The sequence below is a fragment of the Hippocampus guttulatus genome, chromosome 4, assembly GCF_054856545.1.
Source record: "Hippocampus guttulatus isolate MCC_2025c chromosome 4, RoL_Hgut_1.0, whole genome shotgun sequence".
NCBI classification, from domain to species: Eukaryota; Metazoa; Chordata; class Actinopteri; order Syngnathiformes; family Syngnathidae; genus Hippocampus; species Hippocampus guttulatus.
In genome coordinates, this window is record NC_141264.1 from 14,018,869 (window position 1) to 14,041,552 (window position 22,684).

The 22,684-nt window shown below is 41.2% G+C and overlaps 1 protein-coding gene across 2 annotated transcripts in view; it reads left to right on the plus strand.

Moving 5' to 3' along the window:
- The window catches only part of LOC147206042 (DENN domain-containing protein 5B-like), a 31,936-nt gene that overhangs the window by 3,898 nt on the left and 5,354 nt on the right, over positions 1–22,684 (plus strand). Inside the window, exons 2-19 of one of the 2 annotated variants that reach the window (XM_086109048.1) lie at positions 3,615–3,724; positions 4,845–5,556; positions 6,246–6,433; positions 8,944–9,441; positions 11,380–11,611; positions 14,425–14,575; positions 15,929–16,025; positions 16,106–16,225; positions 17,831–17,983; positions 18,085–18,163; positions 18,279–18,345; positions 19,031–19,159; positions 19,237–19,358; positions 19,618–19,763; positions 19,993–20,111; positions 20,451–20,635; positions 20,775–20,857; positions 21,846–21,972. In XM_086109048.1, the coding sequence (XP_085965174.1) occupies positions 3,615–3,724; positions 4,845–5,556; positions 6,246–6,433; positions 8,944–9,441; positions 11,380–11,611; positions 14,425–14,575; positions 15,929–16,025; positions 16,106–16,225; positions 17,831–17,983; positions 18,085–18,163; positions 18,279–18,345; positions 19,031–19,159; positions 19,237–19,358; positions 19,618–19,763; positions 19,993–20,111; positions 20,451–20,635; positions 20,775–20,857; positions 21,846–21,972 (3,318 nt within the window). The remainder of the gene's footprint in view (positions 1–3,614; positions 3,725–4,844; positions 5,557–6,245; positions 6,434–8,943; positions 9,442–11,379; positions 11,612–14,424; positions 14,576–15,928; positions 16,026–16,105; positions 16,226–17,830; positions 17,984–18,084; positions 18,164–18,278; positions 18,346–19,030; positions 19,160–19,236; positions 19,359–19,617; positions 19,764–19,992; positions 20,112–20,450; positions 20,636–20,774; positions 20,858–21,845; positions 21,973–22,684) is intronic. The other variant, XM_086109049.1, reaches the window with a different exon arrangement.

The following is a 22,684-nucleotide window of genomic DNA, read 5'->3' on the forward strand; positions in this document are numbered from 1 at the left end:
TTTTGCTTTGTCATTATCATTTCATTCATGGAAATCCTAAACTGAAATTATTCTACACAAACAACACTTCTCATATAATTATATGTGATGAGATGTGTTGCTCTCTAATGTGAGTCATTAGAGACTTTCCAAGCACCCAGGAACAATCTGCTGTTGTTGGTTTCTCAATGCAGTGCAGTGTGTTGTGCAGCCTAATCAAATTTCACATGACGCTGCCCGTTGGAATGCCGGCTGGCTGAGGCTTCAGCTTTGACCCATTCACGCCAGATAACGGTCATGGGGGTGCTTAAAGGAGAATGACATCAGCGGATAATGAGGACTCTCTGACCACACGTTTGGGCTTTGCATTGCTTTAATAAGTCGAAGCTAAATACATTTGTCACTTTTGCAAAATTCCAAGGTTAATCGATTTTTATCCTTTCGGGAGAGGACTCGATTGTGTTGTAAAAGCATGACACTTCCCATCAAAGTACTCACTATCTACTTAAGTAGAAGTATAGATATTTGTGTAAAAAGACTGGTCTAGGTAGAAGTACTGATTCAACTATTTTACTTAAATTAAAAAACAAAACAAAACAGCAACACAGTTTCTGAAGTGCACCAAAGTGAAAATGTACACATCAATCTCTACTATCAATTATTGTTGAAGTTGGTCACTACATCGGAACAAATGACTTTGACCTGTGAGGTTCTCCAGGGGTCAATTCTGAAACCGCTGTTGTTCAACCTGTAGATGCTTCAATTTAGTTAGCCAGTATGCAGCTTTAAATTTCCTACCACGATGCAGCTGACGCTCCGACGTCCATGCCACTGAAGGCAAGTGACCACATGCTTTGTCACTGCATAAAACAAATCAGTTTGTGGATGCAGAGCAATTTTCGCCATTTTTCCCTATAACTACCTACCTAAAATAAACCACAAAATAGTTCAAAGTAAAAAATGATCAGAAAAATAAATCCTCAAATAAAGTATAGATACCTGAAAAATCTCTAAGTACAGTACTTTCCCCTACGGCCTATAAGAAGCCTTCGAAGCAGCTGATACTGGCTGCTATTTTAATCTCCTTCACTTGATATGTGTGTCCTCATCTGCTCAAGTGTTGATGCATGGGCGAGTCTTTCTTGTGCAGCTGCTGTTCAGTCAAACCAGACGAGACACTTAAAGCACAAATAAATCTCTCTGATATATGTCAATAGTCTCTATTCCAATGATTACCAACCACTGTGCTGCAGCTCCTCCAATGGATGCCAAGAGAGATCACGGGGTGTGCTGTTGAAAAATATCTAATTTCACTTGTTTGGTCAGAAACTTTTATTAAATGAGGTCTCTGTGACGAGTGACAAGTGAGAAGACATTCTTTCATCATCATTTCAGTATACAGTGGATATAAAAAGTCTACACATGCTGGTTCAAATGCCAGGTTTTTTGGTTTCTAAAAAAACGACATTTTTTTTAAAAGAGCAGGTAAAAATAGCCAATTGAGATAAAGGGGGGTGCACACCCTCATTTAACAGGAATGTGGCTGTGGTAAGAAAAAAACAAACAAACAAACAAACAAAGAAAACTTATGTTACTATAAATTGGAATAAGTACACACTTGCCACCATTTAAAGTAGTTTTGATTAACCAGAAATAATGTTCTGATGTTCTAAGAGGCTTTTCCTGACTTTTTTTTTTTTTTTGCTTTCTAGTAGAAGCTTGAAGGTTTTAACACAGACTGATATTTCAAACTGTTTATAATTCCACCAAACCGTTGTTTCTTTTTTTTTTTTGTGAAAAATTTAACATACCGGTATTTGCTATTTACATACTGTACAAGTGGCTTGTCAAACGCTACCCTCAATAATAAGACCACTTTAGCAAAAAGCCCTGTGCTTAACTCATGGAACAATTGTGAAAAAATTATTGGATACGTTCTTATAATTTGAGAGCAGAGTCTGTATTTCTTAAAGAATAACAACAGTGATTCTGATAAAGACGTGCGTTTGGGTATACTGTACCACTAGGATGAGACCAGTGTATATTGAGCTGCTTGTTCAGATGTTAAGATGAGGAAACACCCTAATTCCGCCTTAACATCAACAGCAACCATTTAATTAAGCTTTCATTAGAATGCTGAAACAAACCTCCCCTCCACTCCACCTCTTGTGTCTCTCTGTCCTTCTCTCTCCCCCTCTCTCGCTCTGTCACTCTCAATCCACCCCCTCTTTAAACACACGTCTCTCTTGTCTGCACGCCACCATGCAAGCTGCGTGTGTCAGGTGTGATGTATTGGCTGAAGTGAGAGTCATCTTGATGCCTGCCCTTAAAGCCATGGTGGAAATGGCTGTTATGGCGACGTGGCACCCTTTTCCAAGGTTTCATTCTACCTCTTAGCACGACACTAATTTGTCTTACTGATTAATACGCACCCACCAAGCTTCCAGTCTGGTGCTTAAAAATGGAATGAGTTACCCACTCAGGAAAAACTACAACTGTGAACCCCCATTTATTCAATGGGACTCAGCTGCAATAGGTGAAAATCTGCAATTTAGAGAGATTTTATATGTATAGTTTTACGTAAACACAATCCATCCATCCATCAATTTTCAAGGCTACTTAACTTGTGAGTTGTAGGGCGCTGAAGCCTATCCCATCTGACTTTGGGTGAAAGGTGGACTACACTCTGGACTGTTCACTAGTCAGTTGCAGTGCACATGTAGAGACGGACATTTCACGGCGTGGCAACCGAACCGACACTGTCTGCTCAGCGAATGCACCACTACATCATTGTTCATTTACATTTATTTAAAACAACAGTTTTTAAAGTTTTCCTGAGCACCTGGTCTCACTCTCACTCACGCATATTTCCACAGAAGAAAGAAAGCATGCTTGCCTAAAGCTATTTTTCACTCCCACTTGAAATTAAATAACTCACACATGAAACAGAAACAAATTAAACATTATTCAGTGTTGAGATACCAACTAAAATCTGTGCGCTTCAGATGCCCACTGCTAGATTGCGTCAGCATTTAGTGCCTACAACATCTGGCCACCATCAATTCACATTGCTTTCCTTGTAGAGGACGGACAAAGACTGTTGGTCCTGGTAAAACACAATCAAGCTACTTTGCCAGATTCCATCAGAAGAACAAGGACGAACACAATGGCTGCATCCAAATTCATAGGCTGTGTTCTCCGAAGGCCGTGCTTTTGGCTGCATTATTCGGCCGCATTCATGTAGGCCTAGCATTTGTTCGTTTCGTTATATGCAAACATTCAGGTACCATGGTTTCTTTGCTCAGTTGGACCATTTGTATTCCTTTCCTAATCAGAAACAATGCTTAATTGTATTTATTTGAACCTTACAGGGTACATCGCAAAAGGATTGTACCTTGGCAGATATAAATAAACCTCTGCAGTAGACTTTTTTTTTTTGTGAGAGTGTACTTAGACAACATACAACATATTGCAATGACATTTTTCAACTTGAGTTCCCTTTTAAGTCTTTTCCTTGATGTCAGATTATGTGTGGCTCATTATTGTAAATCCTCGTAGAGATTGTCAATTTATGATATCCGCTTTCCACCTATTTGGCATCAGTTGAATCCATTTTTCTCATGACTGATTTTCAGGAGAGAGCTTTGAGCAGAGTCCAATCCACCGCTCCTTCAAATCTAGGCTTCTGGTCCACTACCCCAAGAGCACAGACAGGAACCCCTTCAATAAGGAAGCAGTTAACATGGTGAGAATCTCGATTTTGTTCACCTAATAAGGAAAACTTTGACGTTTGAAAATGAATAATAGTGATTAGAATTAGTACACATTTCTGTAAATGAGAAAGTGTCCGAATTTGTTCATTGTTTTATGATAACAGCTAAAAGATCTTCTTCATCTCCTGTCTCTGTTTGTTCAACTTGGAGTGACAGAATTTCAGTTAATTGGTACAAAATGTTTTAAATTTTTCCGAACCGCTTATCCTCACAAGGGTCACGGGTGTGCTGGAGCCTATCTCAGCTGTCTTCGGACAGTAGGTGGGATACACCCTGAACTTTTTGACAACCAATTGTTGGGCACACATAGACGGACAACCATTCGCGCTCACATTCACGCAAAGGGACAAATTTGAGTGTTCCATTAACCTGCCATGCGTGTTTTCTGGAATGTGGGAGGAGTACCCAGAGAAAATCCACGTAGACACGGGGAGAACATGCAAACTCCACACAGGAAGGCCGGAGCCAGAATCGAACCCTGTACGTCTGCACTGTGAGGCCGATGTGCTAACCAGTTGACAACTGTGCCGCCCCAAAATGTTTTCATTTAATACATGAGATTTCTTTGCAGTTTAGAAGTGATTTATGGCGCTCAAATGTTTCATATATCTACTGTGTAATAAGATGCAACATCAACATTAAACTCACATGAGAAGTCTCGTCTCGTAAAGCTGAGTGTCAATGCATCGGCGTTGAGCAGGTTGTGACCTTGACTCATACCCTCAAATGTTCAATGGTAGATCATGAGGGTATATACAAAAATGTAATTCTTTCAATTCTCTTTTAATATATTTTTACTGTATTTTCTTAAAAAGTAAAATACTATAGGGTGCTGTTTCTTTTCTTTGTAAAAAACATTTTACCATTTTTTTTAAGGTTGTGTTTTATTTAAGGTATGATTGGTATTTCCTTTAATTTCATTGGAGAAAGATGATTTGCCGTATGACTTTTGAGTTGTCATAGTTGTCATGGAATGAATTAAACTCATAAGTCAAGGCACCTCTATATGTGCTTTGGCTCAGTAAAGGTTGGAAACATTGCACTATCCTATAATAATTTGTCATTGTTGTCTTTCACCCCCTGCGTCATCAGCTCTGCATGCCGAGGGGTCTGTCTTTCCGCACTCAAGTTGACCGCCTGGAGTCTCACTTCCACTCGTTCACTGTTGGCTTTGAGGATGGTTCGCGCTCCTACGGCTTTGTCCACACCTTTTACGAGGAGGTGACGGGTGCGCAGATCATCACAGCCATGCAGACCCTTCACAGGATGCACCACGTGGAGCACCACTCCGCTTCCTCTTCGTCCGCCTCCTCGTCCGCATCCTCGCCCTCCACCTCCAGCATGGACTCGCTGGTGAGCAGCCTGGATGAGTCGGACGGCGAGTCTCTAGCCACCGGCAATGCCACCGCCACCTGTCTGGGTTGCACCGGCTCCTTTGACCCGTCTCATGACACGCTGTATGTGTCCAAAGCCCTCTGCCTCATTACGCCGCTCCCTTTCCTTGGAGCGTCTCAACACTTCCTGTCTCAGCTGCACCAAGCCGTCGCCTCCCAAACGGCACCACCTCTACCGCTGGAAAGCTACATCCACAACATCCTCTATGAGGTTCCCCTGCCGCCGCCCGGCCGCTCGCTAAGGTTTCACGGCGTGCAGGGCCCCATCTTGTGCCAACGGCCTGGCCCCTGTGAGCTTCCGCTCGCAGAGTATCCTCTGGGAGAAGCCTTCTCCCTGCTCGGTGTGGACAACATGGTACAACTGGTTACTTGCTCACTCCTGGAGACGCAAATACTGCTCTACTCTCAAGGTATGAAGATCTTCTTTAGCAATTGTATTAACATTTGAATCAGGTACAGTTGGCCAATCGTCTGTGAAAATAGAAGAGGTGCTGATGGGATGTTGTTGAGTCATTCACAGCCTGTCGTTTTCAAAGGAGAGTTCCCCATGCTGGCCAGATGTTTTAGAGCATTTGGGACCGATCTTTTCAGACCCACAGAAAACTGTGTTCTTTGACAATATACAGCGCATCCAAAAAATATTCAGTGTTTCACTTTTTCCCACATCTTATGTTACAGCCTCATCCCATAATGGAATAATTTAAATTTGTTCTTCAGATTTTCACACCCAATGCTCCATGATGACAATGTGAAAACGTTTTGTTTTTGAAATTTTTGCCAATTTAGAAAAATAAAAAAGTCAAACGTCATATGTACATGAGTAAAAAACTAAAACGTTTTACATGTAATGGGTTGTGTGTAGAATTTTGAAGGAAAAAATGAAAGTATACCACTGGAAATGAGGCTGTGACATAACAAAATGTGGGAAAAAAATGAAGCGCTTTGCAGATTATTTTTGGAGGCTGATTAGTCGGCCAGGCCCTAATTATGGCGGTACTTGTTAAGCCAAGTGTTTTTTTTTTGACATGGTACTTGATGTAAAAAGTTAAACCACTAGTTTAGAGTGTCGCTAATCTTTACTGCTCCTCTTCCTCCTTAGACTACCAGCGCTTGATGACAGTGGCTGAGGGCATCACCACATTGTTGTTCCCATTCCAGTGGCAGCACATCTACCTTCCCATCATTTCCACACCTTTACACCACCTGCTGGATGCTCCTGTACCCTTCCTAATGGGCATCCAGCGCAGGGATGATGCTCAGCGAGCCTCCCTCCACCTGCCGCACGAGGTTAGGAGCTCATTTGGAATTCTGGGTTGCGGGATGTTGAGACAATTTTTAATTTCTTCCCTCCCCCACATTTCAAAATACTTTCCAGTTGACTTAACAACGGAACTACTGTACTGTTCATACTGTAGTATTGGCATGTCGAACATGCGCTTGTAAGTGGCATGGCCTAGTGAGTGACATTGGAGTCTGGTTATTTCAGTGTGAACATCGACTCCTTGCGAGTGTTCTCATTTGTGTGTTTGATGAAACAGTTCAAATGCATCAGTGACAGTGGCTCTCCTTGCCCTCACAAAATGGCATCACAGTGACGACCTGACTCACTCAATTTATTATTATTATTTTTCACTTCACTAAAGTGGCAGTGTATCTGAAGCTCACTCATAACTCTCAAAATGTTGTCTCACAAAAACGACCAAGCAAAAGCTCGTAACTCGAAAAAGGTCTTATTTTTGGTCAAGGTCTTATTTTGGGTCAAGGCGCCGCTGGGTTCTTGCCATAGCTTGAAAGTGGCTCTAGATCTTTGTACAGCCCAAGTCATGGCTGATGAAACTCTATGTATATTAGCACCACTGTTATGTAACTGGCGGCCTGGTGGACGACCGGTGAGCACGTCCGCCTCACAGTGCAGAGGTGCAGGGTTCGATTCCGGCTCCGGCCTTTCTGTGTGGAGTTTGCATGTTCTGCCCATGCCTGCGTGGGTTTTCTCCAGGTACTCCGGTTTCCTCTGACATTACAAAAACATGCATGGTAGGTTAATGGAACACTCTAAATTGTCCCCAGGTGTGATTGTGTGTGTGAATGGTTGTTCGTCTATGTGTGCCCTGCAATTGGCTGGCAACCAGTTCATTGTGTACCCCACCATTTGCCCGAAGACTCCTGGGATAGGCTCCAGCAATCCCACAACCCTCATGAGGAAAAGCAGATTAGAAAATGGATGGATGGATGTTATGTAAGCGATGTGCAGAAGCACACACTCATACACATTTTCAAAAATAGGCAGGTAACAAAAGATTTACACGGTCGCTAAAGTTTCCATTTGATTTGTAAACAAGTCATTAAAAAGTCTGTTTTACATTTTATGCCACATTTTATGTGTTCTTGCGTGCTATTCCTTCTTGAACCCGATCTTTGTGCATTCTCCTGCCCCACCACGATCACTACTCCAATCAATCGTGCGACCTCATTGCATCTTGCCCGAGCCTCAGAAAGAAGGCAGCCGAGTCACTTGGGGGCATGGATGAAAGCAGCAGTGCATGAGCATAAGAGATACTGAATAATTCATGTGAATTAATCATCTCTTTTTTTTTTTTTTTGGTGCAATTTGATGACACGGGGTGGGAAACAACCTTCAAAACAAACCAGGAAGTGAATAGAGTAGTATGATGTATGAGGCTGAGTCAGGCTGTGTTAGCGTGCATCTTCCAACCTTCCCCCCTGAGGCTTTAATCTGACTGTCAGAGGTCGGTGCTCAAGGTTGAGTGAGCTGACTGAACTGTGCTACTTGGACTGTGACACTTTCTTACGTGTTTCTGCACAATCATTTCAAATCAAACATTCACCTTTTGCAAATTAATCAATGAAATAATCAATAGGGTGATTGATTTGAAATGATCTATTACCGTAATTTGTGCCAGCCCTAAGCAAAACAGCCTAATTATCCATCCGTCCATTTTCTATTCCGCTGATCCTCAGGAATCGAACCCTGCACCACTGCAAAGTGAGGCGGACGTGATAAGCAGTTGACCACTCTGCCGCTGAATTTTATTATCTCAGGGTTTTTTAATTATTATTCATAATTGTATTATTTTCCAATTAAAGATAATTTGTACATATCTCAAAGCAAGGCTTGCAATATGACATAAGAATGGTTCTATTTTGAAGTGAAATTATTCGATTTGATCTGATTTAAAGGGATCAAGATTCCATTTGATATGGTACGGCTCAGTTCGAGAGGGTATGAGTTTCTTGTGATGATTTTACATCCATATGATTGAACCCAGTACTGTAAATGTGGCATTGCCTTCAAAGACCTATCCCGCTAATAAAAGACATTTCGACACATAGCTTGATATATTTTGAAGTGGAACGATTTGATTCCTTTCGGTTTGATACTCTCTCATGTTTTAATTCAAAACCCATTTGCCGATTCAAATTAGTTTTTGTTACACCCCAACAACAGTTGTATAAATAAGAAGTAGAGATGTCTAATACCACTTTTTTCAGACAGATACTAGTACGGGTCCTCAACTCTTGAGTACTCACCAATGCCAAGTAACTGATACCACTAGTACTTTCGATACATAAAAATGTACTAAATCAATGACATTTTCTCATGGAAATTGGCAAGAATCTATAAAGTGAATGGAAATCTTGATCCGGGCCCTTAATTGGATGTTTCCGACATTTCCAGTTTGAATTAAATGCAAAATACTGCATACTTTCATCGTCCTTTTTTATCTGATGAAAAGCTGGTTGAAGTTAAAAAAATAAATTGTCTTTTTCATACACAGGCCAACCTTTGCTTTGTGGACATTGACAACCACTGCATGGATTCTCCGGAGGGTCTCCCCGCCTTTCCGGACCAAGCTGAGCTGGTACGGGAACTGAGTGACATCCTGCAGCATTTCGGGGTCCCCCTGCAGGGAGGCGCCCTCACAAAGCTCACCCCGGCCTCTCCTCATCTGAGTAGCCTGGTCCTGGAGGATCTAATGGAAGACAGAAGGAACGGAAACCTCGGAGGCGAAGAACTGGAGGCGCTGGAGAGGCTACAGGCTCTGGCTTGGAGATGCGGAGGAGACAAGATGTCGGGTGAAGGGAAGACGCTGGAACGCGTGTGGAAGGAGGAAGAGGAGGCTATGAGTGAGGCAAAGATGAACATTCAACTTCGGGAGGTGTTTGCTGGACGCTTCGCTACATTGTTCAGCCGCTATGAGGAGTTTGTGATCCACAGTGCACTTGATTTGGATTCCTGGATGAGTAACCGCGAGGGAACGTTCAACTTTGACAAGGTACAGTGAAGCTCCCTTTTCATGGGCAGGTGGGGGCTATGCATTCAAGACCCACCCACCGTCACAAGATATCCGTCACATACTGCTTTTTTATGTACTGTATTTTTTTTTTAAAGTTTTACTCCTCCGCACACTTTAGACACATTTAAACTTATTGAATAAATCCACAACAACAATGACGTACCAGGGCTAAGGGCTAGATCAGTAGCCCGTAGGCCTATTCTAAAAATATCTCCCGAGTTCCCAGTGAGTCAGCGATGGGATATTCAAATTTCCCAAGGATGTTGTAGAAGTGAAGACAAAGGGGCGGCATGGTTCAGTGGTAGAGTGGTACTCTTCCAACTCCAATTGCTTGTGAAAATTAAGACAATTTTCGTTTTATACATAGATAAAATTAAGTTTTCAAGTTCATGTAAATAATTAAACTAGTAATGACAATCAACAAATATCGGCCATTTGGCCAATTTAATTAGCTGGACAATTAATTGGTCGAATGTCTGCTGGCTTAACGCTAGCAGATAATGCAAAACTAATTGAAAATTGGCATCTATGTGAAAAAAAGTGAATGTTTGTCTCCCGTATTAAAAATCTACAGTGGCACAAATGGTGAACTGCGATATAGTAGGGAAACGTAGTACTAGTTGGAGCCATTGTTTTTGGACACATTCGCCCCACAGGGAACGGAGGAAACAAAAGGTGTTCTTTTATACTCTGGAATAAAGCACAAATAGCAGCTCCTGTTCCACATTAAAGTTCAGAATGCAAGCGAACTTGCCAGGTTATCAGAGAGCTTTGTTTTACTGACAAAAATAACTGTTTAGTACATAAATAACTCTTAAGGTTTGGCAGTGTCCTAGTTGAGGGCAGTGCAGCTCACCCTTATGTGCATCTAATTGGATTAATTGGCTGAAGGTCATGAAGTGCACCAGCCTGCAGAGCTCAGAAAGGTAGCACAACACTTATTAAACACTCATTACATTCACCTACAGGGCAAATAAAGGGTAAGCATATGCTTATTTTTAAATGTGAGAGTCCCCTCATGGGAAAGGAAAAGAATGTGTGCGCTTACTGCTCTTTCAGTGTGTGTACTAGAGATGACCAACCGAGCAGACCACACACTGAAGGACATCTCCACCGACAATTTTGAGTCACTTCTCAAGACTGACCAGGGAAGCTGCATGATGTTGATTGCACACTTAAGGATTTGTCATCTAAAATATTGAGCCGTGACACTCAAGACAAGATTTGGCCACTAAAAGAATTGAAAATTTCAGACTTTTGTTTTTGCCACGTTATAGAAAATCATGAGTTGGTGGATTTTCTGAGACTAATGGAAAATAGCCTCCCAAAAATATCGATGAATAAGTGATTTGGCCAATGCTGAAAAATGCACTGTGTATACAGTAGGACTGCACAATAAAATGAAAAAATATCATAATTGCCACAAAGGCCCGTCCAATATGCATATCTCAAAGACTAGTGCTAAGTTTCATTTGAAATTGTATGCTTATATCTGAATTTGACCAGTCCATTGCAACCTTAAATCTGCATCACCATCCAATAGGTGAACATTATCAAGGGACATTACAATTAATTAACAAAGAAGACATTGAGGTTCCTTATTTTGCCCATAAAAAATGTTCTTCTTGCATTAGATAATAATATGTAATTTCTTTGGGTACATATTGAATATCGCTATATTCAACACCCTTATCGCATGTTTTGCCAATACCGTGCATTATTGTACTTTATGCAAGAGTTTTCTTCGATGATGTACCTTTGCTCATTAAAGGTTGGGAAACACTAATCCAACATTGATCCCGAGGGTGTGAAAATGCTCACATAGGGCCAGATTGTGTCAATATGTTAGGATCTTGCGCTTCATACGTAGCATCTCTTTTAACTACATTATTTCTTTGTGGACTTTTCTTATTCCAGGGTGCCTTCCTCTCAGCTCAACCTGTGACCCACTTGCACTTCCTGTCCCGCTTCCTGGAGACGTCCATGTTTTCATCTTTTGCCGACGGCAAGGTGATCTCTCGCTGGGCTGACCGCGAGCCACTGCAACAGCTTTTTGACAGGCGCCTGGAACGGGAGCGACTCTACGACACGGACCAAGTCGACTCTCCCGGCAGTCACTACAGGAAATGCTCCACCCTTTTTGAGTCAGGTACACTGGAAATATACAATGATAACATCAAGCTTCAATCTCTCTCATTTTTGCTGTAGATTGTCATCTTGCACCTTAAAGCTTCAAGTAGTTATTGCTATATTGCTGTTCATCGTAAACAGCGATCCACTTTTCAAGGATTCAGTGAAACACAAACACAATGAGCACTGTCACGCAGAAGATGCTGTCGGCTACAGCTTACGCTCATGCACTCACGCACAAAACTGCCACACAGACTCGCTGTCACGCGTCACCTTTTATAGGCACATGCATGTACACTGACACTACAATACATACTGTATTTTCGGTGCAATTTTTGCTTGCAGTTTCTTTTTTTTTTTTTTTTTTTTACTCAAATGCATTTACAATGTATCTAAAAAGTATACTTCAATGTGTTCAATAAATTTTTGAAAGAGAGAGAGAGAGAGAGAGAGAGCAACCACTATGGGTACCATTTTCCTAATCACAAAGCATATTGACGAGGTGATCCTGTAATACATTTATTTACCAAGATTATGAAAAATAGCTGAGAGTTAGGTTCAAGAACACTGTTGCGGTTTTGCCTGTCACCTTTTGGTAAAGCTAAACAATCCTGCTGTTCATAATTCTTATATAAATACTGTCATAGAAAACCACCCCTCAGATTTGCATGACATTTGCTCTCAAGATACATCAATTATTTACTGAAGATCATTCAAGAAAATTATTGGGAAAATGAAACCAAAACAATCTGATTTTATCACAGTTACGTATCTGGTTTGTGTTCTTATGATGATTCTGTTGATTTAATGTGCATGAGCACATCAAACTGAATAAAATATTGCTCATATGAACATCAAAGTCAATTAGGACAAAAGGCAAAACGAGTGTGGGATTAAGGCTGTTTAGAGGGGGATGGGTGCGGATGGAAGGGCATTAAAGATGGGGGTGTGCAAAAGAATGTGGTGGGGGATGAGCTGTTTTTGTGAGCTTCCTCCAATCTGATCCTCATTCAGCCATTTTTATTCATTCCACTTGATGTAAAAAATGAACACTCCCTTTTAAGTAGCCAATATTGTATTATGAAAATTAATTGGACTACGAGGAATAATTTCAATTCGGGCAATTCTGTTGAAAATTAAGCATCCTTTTTAAAAAATCATGAACAAATATGATGTATACGAACGTATGTTACTGCCACCACCGTGCTTCTGGTCCTCAAACAAATGGTCCACAGAAGTGCATACTTAGGACAACTCGTCATCACAATAAATTTCACACAGCTAAGTTATTATTATTATTTTTTTTACAAATTACTTATTTTGAAAACAAGATCAGCTTTCTTAGTTTTTTAAACAAGTTTAAAAACTAGCTTTAAAAAAATAAATAAATAAAGAATTGTTAAGAAATCATTTTTTATTATAATTAAAGTGTTTCACAATTTATTTCAAATCAGACAAAAATATATTTGGAAAAAAAAACAAATCACTGCAAAATTATATGTATTCTCACTATATTTAGACAGAGCAGGTGTCGATTTTGGGGAGGGTAAAATTACAACATTTCTTTGACTCCTCTTCAATGAACAGTTGACCACCCAGTGTGGTCGGTCCTTAAAGGGACCTATTGTCCTCGGTATTCACTTTTGACGCAAGATTTCCTACAAACACTTCACTGTGGCTATTCTCTCCTTTACATACTGTGTCAGAAAACCTGCTAATTTAACAGTGAATGCATTGATTGTATCCAGTGAATCCTCGCTATAACGCGGTTCACCTTCCACTGCTTTGCTGTTTCACAGATTTTTTGGTGCAAGTTTTTAATGCTTTTTTTTAAACAGTGAATTGTGTTCTGCATCCTGATTGGCTAAGGGACTGGCCAACGTGAACAGTCTTCGCATCTCGTCTCTGTACAGCTTGCCAAATTTACCTTTGCAAATTTTTGGTCTTTGGTGTCATTGTATCAGTGGCGGATGCTGGTCTGTCAAGGAGGGGAAGGAAGCTCAATTTCGGCCTACATCATAAAATGTGTCCGTTTATTTAGACGTGAATTCTACTCTCCGTTTCTTTTCAAAAAAATGAAAAGGATGACTTCACATAAGATCAGTGATTGCTGTCAATCCAAAAGAGATTCAGCCTCAGACAGATCATCCAATCATCATGCAGAAAAGCTGAGCATCCAGGCCAGCCGATAAACGGCCACTGTCCATAGACTCCCAGAGACGCTGAGTGTCCGATGGGCGGGACAAAACCAGCATTCAACCAATGACTCATCTCGTTTCAATGTATTGGGATAACCTACCCTGAACTCTCTCGACGCCCAGCGTCCGCGTGGTCGACGCTCAGCGTCCACACAGTTTGAAGCACAGTGAAGCTGTGGGAATGAGAAGAAGCTGATTCGGAACAAAAGTTGAGCGCGTTGTAGCGCATATTTAGTCAATGACATGTCCACACAATTGTACGTACACACATATATTTGATCACTTACTTTTTGACATTTTAGGGGAAGCTGAACTTCCCTTGCAGTCTTAGAGCAATCGCCTCTGCATTATATACATAGTACAGTATTTTATAATAACTGTAAACAATAAAGCTGACTACTTCATGGATTTCGCCTATCACGGGTTCTTTTTGGAACGTAACCCCCGTGATAAATGAGGGTTCACTGTATACCCATTGTATATGCTGTGTAATAATGTTAATTGAATATGAAGTTGATTTATTATTTGAATGCTGCCGATGATCTATCTTCTCTAAACAGGCCTTTGTTGCTCACGCTAGTGACAAGCACCATTGTGTTTTCATTACATTTTCATTGTGTGTGCACCCGTGCAGCTCAGGCCATTGAGCGCCGGCTGCTGAAGGCCGACCACACCGCCATACACCCGCACCTCCTGGACATGAGGATCGGCCAGGGTCGCCACCAGCCGGGCTACTTTCCCAAGCTGCAGGCCGATGTTCTCCTACACTCGCAAAGCATCAACAAGTGAGTCTTTCATCCGCGATTGGCAACCAATGTCTGAAGCAGCCCAAGCTATGCAATAGGTAAGATGACTTATTCAGCCAGAAAAAGATGTGAACCACAGATTTTCGCGGGTGATAAGTTTCAGATCAAGTCACTGGGCTGCATTTTAGCCACGTTCAAAACATTACGACAGTGTTCTCAATTTTATCACATTTTCAGCAATTATCTGCAAACTATTATGTACTAAGAACCAAATTGCTCAATTCACTTTACTGGATCTTTTTAAACATTGTATTTTTAAATGCCAAAATGTTCAACGAAACCATTTCAAAGTCTGCAACCTTAATCCTAATGAAAATTATCATAGATGTAATCAGAAATGATAAATCTTCAAACAACAGCCACTTTAACACACGTGAAGCAGTAACGATATACAATACAGCCAACAAAAGAGAATTAAACACTGTATTTTAAAAAACAAAATGTTCAACCAAATCACATACAGTAATTTCATTTGACAAAAGTTCAGTAGCTAAATGCTAACGTACAATATCTGGAAGGCCAAAATGCGCCAACCTTCAAACAACTGCTACTTTACACACATGGAGCACCACAATATATAAAAAATCCAAATCAATCGCTTGAAAATGTAATGTATATTCTTGGTGTAAGAACTGAATCATCATAAAGCCGGAGTTCACTGTGTTACAGGTTTGATCCAGAGCACTCTTCCAAATCAGTCTTGCGAATCAGCTTGATTGTATTTTTATGGATTGGAAATAGACTGCTTTTATATTGCACTTGGCTTGCTCTGATGTATTCACAGCTCTTTCTGCTTCAGTCACACCATGATTATTAGTGATGGCGTAAAATCAACGACTCATTAGCACACAGCAGAAGCTTCGTGGGGTCCTCAAAGGGACTAAACCAGAATGGAATCGAACATGAAGCCTTTCGTTTTCAAGATCACCATCTTTTTTTTCGACCTGAGTCAAGCTACTCGTATTGTCATATTTATTGTCACAAAGCATATATGGATAGTCAGTAAAAATACAGTGGTAGCTCGACCTGTGAGTGACCTGACTTACGGTTTTCTCAAGAGATCAGATGTTGCTCGGATGATATTTTGCTTTGACTTGCGAGCAAAAGAGAACTTGTTACTTCAACTTGTTTATTGCCACTCCCAGTTCAGGTTGACAATCAAATTAAAGATGAAGCAAAGAGAATTACAGTCCCCTCCAAAAGTATAGGAATGGCAAACTCCCTTACTTTGTCTTTGTTTGGGGTTTTAGATCAAAACCTGAATATGAGACAGAAGTACACGTTGTGCCTGTAATTTCTTCACTGCTGAGTGTCTGATTGTTTACGTCCGAGGAGGCGATCCAGTCGTGTCACAGCATCCCGCATATCCGATACCAAGAGAATGTCAGCAGCAGGAGAGCTCTCTGCACCAGATGGTGAACAAAAACAGGTGCTTTGTCTGGCATTCAGAAACAATCCGGTACAAAAATGTGATTTCCTTATGTCTGTTCATTTCGGTTTCCTCCACAGAAGCACTCATTGGCAAGGAAGCATCTTAACCAGCTGAAATTTCTGGACCTGTCGCCTCAAGTCATCGCTCAGACCCACAGGGAGTTTGTTCAAGGGCTGCTGAGTGAGTGTCGATTGAAGGTGAGAGCTCTTGATGGTCTACAAAAGTCATTATTAACTCTGCCAGGGGGGCTATTTTTATTGCACTGTGGTGAGATTGCCATTTTGTCGTGCTGTCCAGTTGTGCAATAGACCTTTCTATAATGTTTTGCAAACATCAAATGCTGGGGTACTTCCGGTTTGCAAAAAGCAAATGTCCACCACAAATAAAATGATGACAACTGTCTGAGGTTGCACCACCAGATATTCCCTAAAATGTTTAGCTTTTTCCCCTTTGATTATTAATACTTAATGTTCTTTAATGTTAAATAAACGAATCACTAATTAATTAGGAATGCATGCAATGATACAGATACTGTATATCCGTGCTTGTACGCTGACTCATAAAAATGCTTGGAATTTTTGACATCGATGCCACTTCACCAGCCTTCTAAATACTCTCAAAAGTGAATGAAATGTAGAAAATGTTCAAGAAACGTTTGTGCTTTTGAATAATATTTTATCAGGTAAAAAATGTTACATTTTCATCACAATTTCAAGCCTTATTTGCATCAATAATTGCTTCTTGTTATGAGCGATTGCTCACATGTAGTTGTACTTCAGTCGAAAATAAATTGCATCCCTGAAATTAACCGACAAAATCTGTGGGTGAGGAGGCTGAATCGAGTGGATGTCATAAACATTTACTGAAAATGACCAGGCTGTCTGCTGTCGAAGTTAGACACTTGAAATTACTGGCTTTGTGGGACGCATTTTCTGGCAAAAATGTTTGGTTGGGTTGTCTTTGAGTAATTTGGCAAAACATAATGGCTCGCCTGCTCGAAGAGGACGATGCGCCATCCATTTCAGCGTCCATAGAGCTCATTTGTGCCATTTATTCAAGCAACCAAAATTAAACTCATTCGCCGGTCCGTCAATGAGCATGTTAACTATAGCTGAATGTCCTTGCTTGCTTGTGGAAATGTAAATTGTGGTCAGTGACTGCAGTCTCTTTGGTAGAAATGAACCTCATCTATAATCGCATCTTTTCAACTGACACTTGACATATTCAAATTGGGACTGTCGAGGAGAAGGCTAAAATCACCATTCAAGCCATTTCCCTTTTGTGCTCAATCGCTCTGCATTGGTCAGATGACATTTAAGGGTTTGTTTTCTCTCACAATACTTGACGTTTTGCTACCTTAAGTGCATCATGGTGAAATGGTCAACAGCAGGGGTGTCAAACTCATTTTTGTCGCGGCCCTCAATGCAGTTACGATTTCCCTTGGAGGGCCATTATGACTGATGATGATTGTGAAATCATATACATGTTTAACTGCCTCCACATATTACATACACAGCGAACAACAAATTGATGGATAACTAGTTTTGAAATCAGAAGTCAAGAATAATGGCTTGTTCAAACATTGTTAATATGGATTACATATGACCATTTAAAATTTTAGTTCAGACTTTCGCAAGCATTATGGAAGTTGACATGCTTGATTGGCTTTTGCTGGACACATAAAATGATGTGGCGGGCCAGATCTGGCCCCTGGGCCTTGACTTTGACACTTGTGGTCTACAGTGTTGTTTACAAACACCCTGAATTGTTCTATTACTTTTCAATTCGTTCTGCATCTCAAGACCAAACGTATGTTGATGGAGAGGATGGGGAAGGAGAGTGTGGAAGTGGGTCAGGGGGAGGCCAACATTACTGGCCTGCAGGAGAACACGCTGATTCACGGTCTGTGCGACCTACTGGAAAGAACCTGGGGCCACGGTCTGCAGATGAAACAGGTCAGATGTGATCACGCGACCTCATGTCAGCCAGATGAAAATGATGTCAGCACACTCACAGAGGTATCATGGTAAATATGACTGTTGGTGTGTTTAAACAGGGCAAATCAGCTCTGTGGTCGCACCTGCTTCATTTCCAGGCAACCTTGGAGAAGACAGAGGTGCCCGCTGAGTCTCCAGGTAGCAGGGATTGGGATGACATGCTGTGATGAACTAGACATCATCCTTTGTCGTTTCGACAGTTCATTCCGACTTTTATGAGATGCAGTTTCTGATTCCTGTCAAATATTGTCAGGTGCAGAGCAGAGAACATATGACGATGGCGCTGTCCTTCTAAGAGGATCCTTAGTCCAAGATATGAGGTGTGTAACAATAGAGTTTAATGGAAGAAAGTTTGTTGCTTATAATCAGACATTTTCCCCTGGAAAAGAGATGGAAAATGTACAATGTATGATTCATGATTTTGAACCCGTCTCCTGACTGATACTTTTGAACAAGAAGATCCCTCTGATACTTTCGAAGCACTTTGCGGACCATGGCTTGTGCTGTAAGATGTGACTACAAAAATGTCAGGATAAGCCTACTAGTGTGAAAGCGTTACATAAAGAAAGTTGAGTGGAGTAGAACACCTGAACTTTATTTGTTGTGTGGCTTTTAATGAGGGACACTTTAAATGATGGTACGTGTGCTCACCCCTGTATATTTTGGACACACAGGAAAACAAGGGGTGTGAAATGTGGTATAATAGTTAAAGAAAAATCTGAAACAAAAACAGAACTATTAGGGGTTTAAATTAGACAATACAGGGATTTATTTATTTATTCGTCTGTTTATTTAGATTTTTTTGTGCATCCTTAGCTAATGCTATCAGCGACTGTAAGTCAAAGTGGACAATACTGATTAAAAAAAATACATAATTTTTTTTAAATGATGCAAGGGTCCTGACACATTTATAAAAAGAAAATATTACTCTGAACAATACTTGACAATTAATAATGATAAATTACTATTTAACATTCGTAACGTGTGCATAACATTTTCTTTCAGGTTTATCCAAACAATGAGTGAGGGTCTGTCTGAGGTGGGACAAGCCCGGGCCTGGATCAGCTTGGCCCTGGAGAAGAAGATGCTCTCACAACACCTTAAAGAGCTGCTTACAAACCAGGAGTTGCTTAGGTAAACAAAGAATTTAATTCCCATCTTTGTCTGGTGCCTTATTTGACTATATTGTTTGCTCTTGTTTGTCCACGCAGACAGTTATACAAGCCTCACGCTTTCCTTCTGTGCGAGGAAGAAAGGGAACAGTTTCTATTCCATCTTCTCTCTCTCAACACAGTGGACTACCTCTGCTTCACACACGCCTTTGCTTCTATCAGTGAGTCAATACAAATAGAACGCCCATTTGTTAATTTATGTGACCCATCGGCAAGACGGGGCAAGTTTATTTGTGCAGCACCATTCAAACAATCCAGTGTGTGTGGAAGGAATTCAAAGCAGGAATAATGTTGAAAATCAACATAAAAGCGGGATAAATAAAAACATAAAACATTGTGTGTGTGTGTGTGTGTCTGTGTGTAGATAGATAGATAGACACAAATAATATTTCTACCCATAAACAACCCGCCTCTCTGCAGACATTCCCTATCGTGTCGCCATTATCCCCATGAAGAAGCTGAGCATCGCCATGGCGACTGTCAACCCCTGGGTGTGCGTGTCTGGAGAAATGGGAGATTCGGGAGTGAGGCAGATCCCCAAGAATACCCAAGAGATTTTTTTTGAGGTTTGCATCAACACATACATAGTTAAGAACGCATTTGTTAAAAATGATAAGAATAAAACATCAGCATTTTTTTTTCATAATGATCTCATTTGGAACAAAGTTGAATGAAATTATAGCAGGCCCTCTCGGAGTAAGTTAGTACCTTGGCTTACAAATGCCCCCAATTTATGAGTTTTCGTAAGCAGTTGCTTACCAGCTCGAGCCTCACAATTTGTTGTGTTTGTTCCAGTGCAAGAACCTGGGCCGACTGAGCACTTTGCAGCTGGGACAGGAGAACTCGGGCCTGCTGGCCAAGTGTCTCATTGACTGTGTGATGGTCTACAATGAGATCACGGGCCACACATACAAGTAAGAATTTTGTATGCTTTAAATGCTACATGCTTCTCATTTACGCTGAATATGACAGATGTCCTAATCTTTACTGTGTGTACTGTGTCAGCATCAACTCAACTGTTATTGGATTCAGACAGCTTGAGACTTCTTGTTTAGGTACCCCCACCAGACACAAAATTAGGTCACCTTGCTCAAGATAATAAAATTAAATACAAGCCCAGTTTCCATTTTTAGAAACATTTCTAATTTTGCACCGCGTTTAGTTGTGCAGATGTACTGAATAAAATGTAAAAATAACTCTTTTGTTTCCCCTGCCCGTTCTGGTTTTTAAATGTGCATGGTCTTCCCTGCCAGGTTCCCTTGTGGTCGATGGTTGGGTAAAGGCGTGGGCGACGGCAGCCTGGAACGAGTCCTCATTGGTCACTTGGTATCACCTGGTGGAGAGGAGGATTCCGGAAGATGGACTGGAACCCCGCCAGAGTTGGCCTCACCCTCCCAAGGTGTACGAGCTGTGTTGGGATCCCTTGGAAACCGGGCGAGTACGTATTGAAAAATACTCTTTAAATTCTTTATTGTATTACTGTCTGGAAAGTATTTCTTGTGATAAATGGCGGTTCTTGTACTTGTCTTCATGCCTTCTTATGTTTCTTACTCCGTACTCGTCTTTTTGTTTGACAGGAGTGTTGTCTGTCGAAGTCCATGAAGACATGCGGGAGGCAGCTAATAACCTTGTTAAGCACTTTCACAAACCTGAACAAGAGGTATGTGAATGTAATTTAACACATATATTCAGTTTCACACAGTATCATACTTGGGCCTTAAATGAGGAGTTTCCTCGCTTAATCCATCCATCCATCCATTTTCCGAACCGCTTGATCCTCACTAGGGTCGCGGGGGGTGCTGGAGCCTATCCCAGCCGTCACTGGGCAGTAGGCGGGGGACACCCTGAATCAGTTGCCAGCCAATCGCAGGGCACACAGAGACGAACAACCATTCACGCCCACACTCACACCTAGGGACAATTTTAGAGCGTCCAATCAGCCTGCCATGCATGTTTTTGGAATGTGGGAGGAAACCGGAGCACCCGGAGAAAACCCACGCAGGCCCGGGGAGAACATGCAAACTCCACACAGGGAGGCCGGAGCTGGAATTGAACCCGGTACCTCTGCACTGTGAAGCCGACGTGCTAACCACTGGACTACCGGGCCGCCCTTCCTCGCTTAATCCACTTCTTAATACCACCGTTATCATGTCAATACACCACATAAACACAACATGATAGCACAGAACTGGACCGTGGGCATCATGTGGAGCAGTTCAGAATCAGTATTTATCTAATAACATGACAAAGCCCACAACATTTAAATAAAATACATCATATTCGCCAGGGATGCTGATCATTTAATGTGCGCAAATCCGTTCGGATGTTGTTTTGCTAGCCAGGCGTGGAATAGATTTCAGAATTTGAATGTAATGGAGCTCCAGAACTGACGCGCTAACTGGACACTTCAATAGGTACATCTCCACTAACTAGCTAATGGATTTCCAAAAATCTCTAGAGTAGCAGACCTCCACCAAGGCCAAACGTCTCTTATTTGGATCAACACCTTCAGTGATACATTGTATTGTTATGTATTATAATAAATATGGTAGTACAAATACTATAAAATATTGCCGGTTGTCTTTTGTGTGAGGACATGCCAGTAAAATTGACTCTGGTCTCTCCTTGTCCCTTTTCCATTCTGGCAGAGAGGCAACCTGACCATGTTGCTATGTGGCGAGGGAGGACTGGTTCCCTCTTTGGAGAAGTTCCTCCTCCATGGCTTCAAGTCTAGCCGTCTTTTCCAGAGAAATGTGTTTGTTTGGGACTTTGTGGGTGAGTGCTGTGTTCTTCCGTGTAACATATACTTTCTAGCTGTCTCGCTCTACAGGCATTTTAATTCCATTCCGTTCCTCTTTCACTTTAACACCAAAACTAAGGCTGGATTTAAACGACATGGTTCCCGTGATACAATTAGGATTTAAGGACAATGTAGGATTTTTTTTTTTTTTTTGGTGTGTGTTTTTGTGTGAGAGAACGTGAAACGTTTTTGGGTGGATTAGGCGAGGTTTTGGGTGTAACCTAGAGATTCTTTGGTCAAAGTGAGATTTGTTTTTTGTTGGGGTTTTTTTGGGGTGAGAGTGTGAGATTTTTGATGTACATAAGAATCTCTGTGGTGCATGTAAGAGGTTCTTGTGTGAGTGAGGTTTTTTGAGTCTCAGTCGGAGGTTTTGACTGTGTGAGAGTTTTTAGGATAAGAGTGAAAGGGTAATTTGGTATGTTTTTGTGCATGTGAAAGGTTTTTGGTGCACATCAGAGGTTTTTTTTTTTGTTTGGTCTTTTTAGTGTGTGTGTGTGATTTTTTTTGGGGTTGAGAAGTTTTGGGAGCATGTGAGTGGTTTTTGGTGCACAGGTGCAGTTTTTATGGCATTTTTTATGTGAAAGTAGGCGTGTTATGGGTGTGTGAGAGAATTTTTTGAGTGAACTGGAGAGGTTTTTGTTGAGTGAGGTTTTTCTTTAATGAGAATGAGAATTTTTTGGTGCACGA